Source organism: Lepidochelys kempii, chromosome 1 (genome assembly GCF_965140265.1).
Source record: "Lepidochelys kempii isolate rLepKem1 chromosome 1, rLepKem1.hap2, whole genome shotgun sequence".
Taxonomy (NCBI): domain Eukaryota; kingdom Metazoa; phylum Chordata; order Testudines; family Cheloniidae; genus Lepidochelys; species Lepidochelys kempii.
This window is the reverse complement of record NC_133256.1, coordinates 294,782,975-294,792,051: the sequence shown is the minus strand read 5'-3', so window position 1 is coordinate 294,792,051 and position 9,077 is coordinate 294,782,975. Positions and strand designations below refer to the sequence as shown.

The 9,077-nt window shown below is 46.1% G+C and overlaps 1 protein-coding gene across 1 annotated transcript; it reads left to right on the top strand.

Moving 5' to 3' along the window:
• Positions 1 to 271: 271 nt before the first annotated feature.
• LOC140906816 (prolactin-like) lies at positions 272 to 7,654 on the top strand. The gene is made up of 4 exons (XM_073331525.1): positions 272 to 565; positions 1,009 to 1,116; positions 5,209 to 5,388; positions 7,446 to 7,654. Exons 1-4 carry the CDS (start codon positions 272 to 274, stop codon positions 7,638 to 7,640), a joined length of 777 nt encoding a protein of 258 aa, XP_073187626.1. The 3' UTR covers positions 7,641 to 7,654.
• The last annotated feature ends 1,423 nt before the right edge of the window (positions 7,655 to 9,077 follow it).

Here is a 9,077-nt window from a genome sequence, read left to right as displayed (position 1 = left end):
CACTCGCCGTCTCCGAGCTGCGGCGTCTCCCGGAGCCAGCGCCCCGCTCCGCGCCAGTGGCTAATCCCCGCTGCGGGCCGCGCAAGCCCGGAGGCGCGCGCTGCGGGACCCAGCAATGACGAACAGCAGCCGCCCCGCACGCACCCGCGTGTCCTCAGCTCCCCCTCGTGCCCATCTCCACGCGCGCATATATAGGGGAGCCAGGGGCATCCCAGAGCAACCCGACCCGGCGCCCGCCCGCCCGCGCGCCGCTCCCGCTCCCGCCTGCACCATGGGCGCCGCGCGCCAAGGTAAGCAGCGGGCCCCGGCCCGGCGCCAGGCGGCGCCACAGCGGTGCCCGCGGAGCAGCGGGCTGGTCTTGAGCCATCCGCTCTTGGCAGGTTACGCCTGGCTGTGCGCCCTGCTCTGGCTGCTGGGGAAGCCGCCCGGAGCCGCTTCCGTGGCAATTTGCGCCCGGCAGGGAGACTCGGGCTGCCGCTTCTTGTCCGTGTCTGATCTTTTCGACCGGGTGATCCAGCACTCGGACAGGCTCCACAGCCTCTCCACGGCGCTCTACTTGGACTTGGTGAGTGCCCCGCCCCGCCGCGCCCCAGGCTCCCCTGTTCTCCTAGGGCTCGCCTCCGCTGGGCACGGGGCGATCTCCGTCCTCAGGGCATGTTCGCCAGAGCATCTGGCTTCCTCTCTCCTCCCGACTGTTTAAAACCCTGGGCTGGGTACGCGGTCGGTCCATTGCTCGCTGTCTCCGTTCTGTATCGCTGATCAGCTACGGGAGCAGCAGGAAAGTCTGGGCACTGTCCGATGCTCAGCATTTATTTACTCACACCACGTGTGACATAGTAGCTCCGTGGGCTAGGGTCTGCTCACGAGTTATCCCGCTGTATTTCCGCGTTTTCACTGGGATGTGGGGGTTTGGTAAAAGGAAATGTGCAAGGTGACAAAATAGCTATTGAAAACCACCAGCGTTCCAGCTACAGTTCTACAATATGTGTGTTGGTTTTTCCCCCCCAGGAAAAAAACTTTCTACCCAATGGAAACGAGTTGGGCAAATGGACAGGTAAATGCCACACCTCAAGGATGCTAACGCCTAATGGCAAGGAGTATGTTCAAAAAATACCGGTAAGGCCTTATAAGCTTGCACTGGATTTGATATGACATGCAGTGATGTCAGATACGGTCACTGTTTGTATGGGGAAACTTAAGGGGACGGTTTGTCAAACTGAGCTGTGCCAGATTGAAGTTATTATCTAAGGAGGGAAGGAAGGAATATTGTCACTGAAGAGGCAGGCACGATCCTGCAAAGTGCTGAGCACCCTCCACTCCCACAGGCTTCAAAGGAAGTGGAAAACGCTCAGAACCTGCTGGTAGGGAGCCCCACGTGGCTAGTAGGTGAATTCTCAGCATAGTCCCAGCCAGGGGGATTTTGTACCATTGGAATGTTATAGATATGGCTAAGAGTTTTGTCATAGATATTTTTAGTAAAAGTCAGGGACAGGTGACAGGCAATAAAAAAATGTCACAGAAGCCCCTCATCTGTCTCTGACTCTTACTAAAAATATCCATGATAAAATGGGAAGGGACTGGGCAGCTGCAGGGTGGCTGGGAGCTCTAGGGCCCCCACCATCCAGGGGGATTCAGAGCTCCCAGGGTCCCCCTGCCCCCAGCAGCGGAGGGGAGCTCCCAGGGTCCTCCTGCCCCATGGCAGCAGCTGGGGAGCTGTCGGGTACCCCCCTGCCTGCAGCGGCGGGGAGCTGTGGGTACCCCCGGTGCCTCGGGTGGCGGGGTACCTTACAGCTCCCTGCCACTGCAGGAGGCGGCAGGACCCTGCAACTCCTAGCCGCCAGGGCTGAAATCATGGAGGTCTTTGGAAGTCGTGGATTCTGTGGCTTCCATGACCTCCGTGACAAAATCATAGCCTTAGTTATAGCTGATGCTTCCTCTTTAAAGTTCTTGCATCCTACATATTTGGAGAGTGTAAGCAGGGTAGCTGATGAATTTGAGATCTCAGAACGAATCCCAATTTCCTTCTGATTGTAAGAAATAATGTTTGTGAGTCTCTATAAGATTAATTCACATTCATTAGTTATAAAAAAGGCACTGAAATACTTAAACAAAGGTCAAACATCCCCAAGGAAAGACAGGGATACATTTTCCCTTTAATTTACTCTGGCACAATGAAAGACAAATCTAGGAAGTAGCTGTGAACTCTACAAATAAATTCGATTAACCAGTGCCATTGTAAAAATTTAGAAAGCCATTATGAGAGAACCATGGGGGGGGGGGGAAGAGAAGCCAACATTTTTAAACAGAAATGTGTCAAAGAAAAAAATATAGTGAGGAACAGAAATCAAGCAAAGAAACTGTAGGAGCTCAAAGCTAAGGAAAGTAATCAGTATTTTAAAAGTAGTGACAAAAAGCAGTCATTGAAAAGCCAAAGGCACAAAGACAAGGTGAAAAATATTGTAAAAGAGGGATGGATAAAAAGAAAAAATGGGAGAAAAGAAATCTACAAAAATGTTATTTCGCAACGTTTCTCTTTGGTTTTGATGGTTAAAATAATGGGGAAATGCTCTTCCTGTGATTTTTCTCTTTCTTTGCAAGTGAAAACAGATGTGCTTAGAAAGGATAAAATTTTCAAAAGCAGCTAAGGGACTTGGGAATCTAAGTGCCATTTTCAAAAGCAATTTAGGCATTTAGGAGCTTAAAGCTCATGGAAAGTCAGAGACAGGCTCCTAAGTCTAAGTCACATATATCCAGATCCAAAGGTATTTAGGTGCCTAAATCCCAGTTTTGACTCCATTGCAATCCACAAAACTCCCGCCAAACCCTATAGGTACCTATACTCACTTGGTGCCTACGTTTTTCAGCATAAAAATTCCCTAGGTACATAAGTTCCTGCCTCTGAGCATGCGCATGGCTGCCTCCCTATGCATCCAGAGGCATATCTCCTGCATAAGCTCTGGAGCAATCCATGAACCAGGGGGACAAAGGCATTTGGACACCTAAGGTGTGCTCGGAGGCTGCCTACTGCATGGGGTCCACTTCAAAAATCTCACAAGTGGAGGGGTTTCCAACTTTTAGCCCAGTGGTTAGAGCATTCATCTGGGGCAGGGGTGGCCAACCTGTGGCTCCGGAGCCACATGCTGCTCTTCAGAGGTTAATATGCAGCTCCTTGCATAGGTGCCAACTCCAGGGCTGGAGCTACAGGTGCCAACTTTCCAATGTGCCAGAGTGTGCTCACTGCTCAGGCCCTGGCCCCCACTCCACTCCTTTCCCCCAGGCCTCTGCCCCTTCCCCTCAGTCTGCTGAGCCCTTGCTCCTCCTCCCCTCCCACTCCCAGTTTCCTGCACACCACAAAACAGCTGATCGTGGCAGGCACAGGGATGGAGGATTAGGTGCTGGCGGGTGGGAGACTCTGGGTGGGAGAGCTGACAGGGGGCCGCTGCTGTGTTACTGTGGCTCTTTGGCAATGCAGATTGGTAAATTCTGGTTCCTTCTCAAGCACAGGTTGGTCACTCCTGACCTGGGATGTGGGAGACCCAGCTTCAATTCCACTCTGCCTGAGAGGTAGTAAAAAATTTGACCAGGAAGGTCTCCCACCTCTCAGGGGAGAGCTCTAACCACTGAGTTACATGATATTCTGATGTTGGGCTCCCTCAATCTCTCTTGTTAGCCAAGTGGAATAGTTTTAACTAATGAAAGAGTGATTGGAACAAGGTAACTGCACCTGTGTCTCCCACCTACCAGGTAGTGCCCTAACCACTAAACCAGAGTCATTCTCATGCTCTCTGGCCCAATGACTATTTAAGTATTTATCCACAGTGGAAATGTAACTGTGCCACAGAGAGAGAGACTTTGTAGTCTAGAGATTAGGGCACCTACCTCGAAGGTGGGAGACCCAGAATCTAGTCCCCCTGCTCCAATCACTCTTTCATTAGTTAGCCACAGTGGAAGAACTTCAAAAGGAGAGACCGAGTGAGCCCCCACATCAAACTATCCCATAGCTCAGTGGTTAGAATGCTCAGAGGTGGAAGCTTCCTGTTCACATCCCCACTCAGATAGAGGGGGAACTGAAGCTGCATCTCCCTCATCCGAAAGGAATGCTCCAACCACTGAGCTAAAAGTTAGACAGTAGGAACCAGCAACTCCTTCTCTGGGTGTTTTGTGTGGAGTGAGGCAGGTGCCTAATTCATTCCCACCAGAAACTCCTTAGATGTCTAAGCTGCCTGATTCCAGAAGAGGGGTTTTCCTTTGTAAATTGTTAAGCACAGATAGGCACCTATCTTCCTGAGAGGGGCCAGGCTCATCACACACCCCTCTCATTAGGCTCTCCATTGGCTAGTTTAGGTGGCTCTCCACCTAGCATGCTGGCTTTTGTGGATTGCAGACTACGCTTATACCTCAATAGCAAAACAGCTACAGCTATGCCTCAGCAGCACTTCATAGACCCTACCTATGCCAAAGGTGGGGGGGGGGGTTTTCTCCTATTGACATAGGCAATCTACCTCCCTAAGAGGCAGTAGCTAGGTCGATGGAAGAATTCTTCCATTGACCTAGTGCTGTCTACACTGAGGGTTAGGAAGGCATAGCTACATTTCTCATGGGTGTGGATTTTCACTCCCCAAGAGAAGTCGCTATGCTGATGTAAGCTCCCAATGTAGATCAGCCCTCAGGCAGCTATCTCTCCCCATTCATTGTGTGGGGAGCTAGGCACCTAACTCAGGCTTTGTGGATCTCAGTGGTGTTCCTGTGATTTTCTAGGCACCTAAAAGTTAAGAGCAGCAGTGCTCGGTATTGCAACGCCCAAGTCCCTTTGTGGACCTGGGCCTTCGGCACTTCTGAAAGTTTTCCCTCAAGACTTTTTCCATCTAACAACTTGGCAGTTTAGCATTTGATTTCAATTTAGCATTATTTAATGAAGTACCACCACTTGGATGCATTTTAAGACATTACAGAACGAGATCCTAAGCAATTTGGGAAGAAGTTGCATGTGCAAAGTCATTTTGGTTTTTTGTTCATACAAATGTACAACTAGAGAAAAGAAGCCCATGAAACTGTTATTTTCTAAATATTTGCAAGTTAGTTATGAATTGTATGCATAGAAATTAAGTGTTAGTACCTGTTTAAGTATACTATGCCCAATGAAAACATCACTGTTCATATGCTTTGATGCAAGCTAATAAGAAAGTTCTTTCATATTTTGTTTTCAAGAGAGAAGAACTAACTCACTTGATACTGAGACTCTTGCAAGCCTGGAAGGAACCACTTTCCCACTTTGACCAGAATATTGGTCATCATCAAGAATTCTCTAGTGATAGCCTGAGCAAAGCAAAGCAAATCAGCAGTATGGTGCATGAGTTGAAGACTGGAATGGAGAAAGTAACAGAGAAGGCAAGATTTTCAACCTAATTTTTTCTAATATCAATTATACTGAAACACCAAAGGGTCTTCGAGGCCAAATTCCGCTCTCAGTTACCAAGATATAACCTTAGCATAAGTGTTCACAGTGGAACAGCTTCAGCAGGAGAGGCTGAGGGAGCCCCACATCAGACTATCCAATAGGTCAGTGGTTAGAGCATACTCTTGAGCGGTAAGAGACCCCACTTCCAGTCTTTTCCCTGCCTGCCAGAGTGGGGGTAATTGAACCTGTCTCCCCCACATCTCAGTTGAGTACTGGACTAAAAGTGATCAGGTGGGTCCCAGCACCATTTCCTTCTCTGGATGTTTTGTGTGGTACAAGGCCAGCACCGAACTCCTTCTGGCAAGAAACTACATGGGTGCCTAAGCCAGGGACAGGGTTCCTGTTCATGGATAGCTAGCAGAGCTAGGCACTTCCCAGCATCCTGGACTGAGGCACTTATCTCTGAGAAAGGAGCAGGATCTTAGCATGTCAGCATCTCCTATTGGCTAGCTTAGGCGGCTTCCTGCCTACCATGCTGGCTTTTGTGGATCTCATTCTTAGGTGGCTTTCTCTCCCTATTCATTGTCTAAGAAGCCTGGACACCTAACTCAGCGTTGTGGATTGCGGAGTTGTTCCTGAGATTTGCTAGGGGCCTAAAAGTTAGGCATTGCAACACTGAATGTCACAACACCTAAGCCCCTTTCTGGATTCCACCCCTAGCTACTTTCATAACCACTTTAAAGCCCCGAGACAAATGCCTTCTGGTAAATGTACATTGTGGATTCAGATTATATTTGCAGCTCTCTCACTTTTAATTGCCAGATAGTGGGCCTGATCTTGTATTCCATGTGCACTCACAACTCTCACTAAACTCAGCTGGAGCTGTGACTGAACAAGGAATATAGAATCAGGCCTATTTTCTTTATGTCTCTGACAATTAACATGTTTGTTCCCATGCAGACATCCCACTAAACAGTTTAAAAAATAAGAAAACCCCTTAATATCTCACCACCGTAAGATACAAATTGAAACTGACATAGAACTCAGCATATACAGCAGAGGAGTCATTTCATCCACTGAAATGCAGCCACCACTGAAGTGAAATTGAACAGCACTTCACAGGACAGAGCTATAAACGGAGAAGCCCAATCTTCAGTTTGGCTATGAATATGGATTAGAACTTCCCCAGAATTCAGGGGCATTTAATATCTAGATTTTTGTTTAGTTAATCATAGACTTGGGGCCAAACATAAAATTCAAAAACAGATTCAAACTTCGCCCAAGTTCAGGATATTTGTATCCAGGTTTGTAGCTCAGGCCCATTTCTACAGCATGTTTTGGGGAAATTCTTGGATGAGAGGCTCAGGGAACGGCAGTTATGTACGTGCTACCAAGGTTTCACAAATAGTAAAGTATAAGAAGGAAACAATATCAAATTGAAACTACTTGTTGCATAAACAGTGTCATGTGACAGTATTTTTCCATATTACACTGAGTCTGGGCTTGATCTTGCCCGGGGGCCAGTCCTTCTAAGAGGTGCTTATCTTGCATTGACATTAACAGCTCTTGCGGATGCTCAGCACCTGCTAGAAGGCCTAGCACCTTACTAAATGAAGCTTGTTAAATAAAGCTACAAGTCTGAAGAAAACTGATCCACTGTACTATCTTGAGATGGGGCAGCCATACTGAAGAGTAGCCTTTACCTACTCCATGTTCAAAGGGTGTTATGTTGATAGCATTGCCAAAGTTCTGCTTCCAGAGGCAGAATTTCTTGAAATAATATGAGACCACTTCAGGCTAGTAAGAATCTTATGTAGTCCCTGGATAGCAGGAAATGCAATACCAGCCTTTCTTTAGAGAACTTTGCACATATTTTTTCAGTACTTGCATAAAAAACCTGGAGGTGAGCAGTCTACGTTAGCTGATGATTTCACTAGTGGTGTTCTATAAACCCTGATTTTGTTAGCTTCAACATGAGCATTTTGGTTCTATGCACATTTACACCTATTGACAAGTTACAGTCATACATATTCTGTTTTCAATTCAGATGCAGTCGATGGGGATCATCAGCAATTCATTGAATGGAATGGGATCATCAGAAGCAGCTGGTTTATCCATTAGTAATGAAGCAAATTTGATGAGTGACTATGAGTTTATTCACTGCTTCAGGAGAGACTCCAATAAAGTACAAAGCTACTTAAAAATTCTTAAATGTAGGATTTGGCCAGGAAATAGTTGTTGAGTTTTAATCTCTGACAGGCAATTTTCAGAATTAAAGCTACATGTTGTCTGCAAAGATCGAACAAAATAATTTATAAAGGTTTTATGACATTTGCAGTAATAGTAAATTATTAACAAAGAAAACTAGTTTTGAATGGCTTTGCCAATTATTTATTTTACACTGTTAACCTACACAGTTGAAATATTAAGTAAGGCATAATGTGTGAATGTGGGTTTGACACACCAGGTAGAGTGGATTTCAGTGGTAGTGTGTAAATCAGTTTCTGTAGTTACTACAGTATGTCAAACTGCTATTTAAATAGTTCATATATTTTCAGGTGTACATATTGTCATTGAAGCTAAACATCAATAAATTAGCTGAGTCTTCATACAAGACATACATAGACTTTAAATAAAGTATATTTTTATAATAAAAGTTGATTCATTTATCACCACGTGACAAAAGTACCGATGTTTAAGAGTAAGCAACATATGGTATTACTGATTGGTTTAGGATACGTGACTCTCTGACTACCCTTCTTCCCCATCAAACTTCTAACTTCTTTTCCTAAATTGCTGCAAGCTTTTACAAGTATTGATGCCGTTTCAGGAGTCCCTAAGAGCAGGAGTCTGATACTGTGACATTGAGTAGCACCTTACTCCAGGAGTAGTCCCACTGAGCACTCTTATGGAAAAAAAGTACTATGGCACATGAATATGGGTCTAATTAATGGGTCAGTCTCAGTGCCAAGTTTGGATAGGGGTGTGTTTCCTGCACACATATCCAGAATCAGTGCCGAGATATGGGTGCTGTAAATTCCATGGTATAGGAAAAACCTTAGATTCATCTGAGTGATAAGGGAGGAGCTATTTTATATTTTCCTAACTATAACGAATGGATGGCACATAATTTGAATTTACACTAATCAGGAATGAAACATCTCTGCCTTCTCAGTCCAGATAATGCATATGAATAGGCATTGGACTCAGTGTTGGCATTCATGATTACCTGGGCCCTGATCCTGCAAATACTCATGCATGTGCTTAATTTTATTACCGGGAGTAGTGCCATTAGGACTACTAGTGTCCATTTTTGCAGGAATTAGGGCACAGTTTGCAAGCATTTGAACATTTACTGTGGGAAACCATAGAAAATCAAAGAGATGACTTAGAACTGAACACCAAGCAGCAACTTGTCAAGTTATGCCTGAGCATCCATAAGCTCAACCAATGCAGAGCTGGCCTGACCTTTTCAGAGGAGATCTGCGAAAACTCAGCACCTCTGCAACTCCACCCAAGTGACTGTCCTTAGGTTGTCTTCAGACAGCAGAGTGGAAAAGGTCACATTTCAAATAGCATGTTAGTTATCCCAAGAGAGCTAGATTCATAAAGGGACTAAGGCACCTAAGTCAAACATTTAGACACCACTGGCATTCACAACCCCCCCTACTCAGCTGCT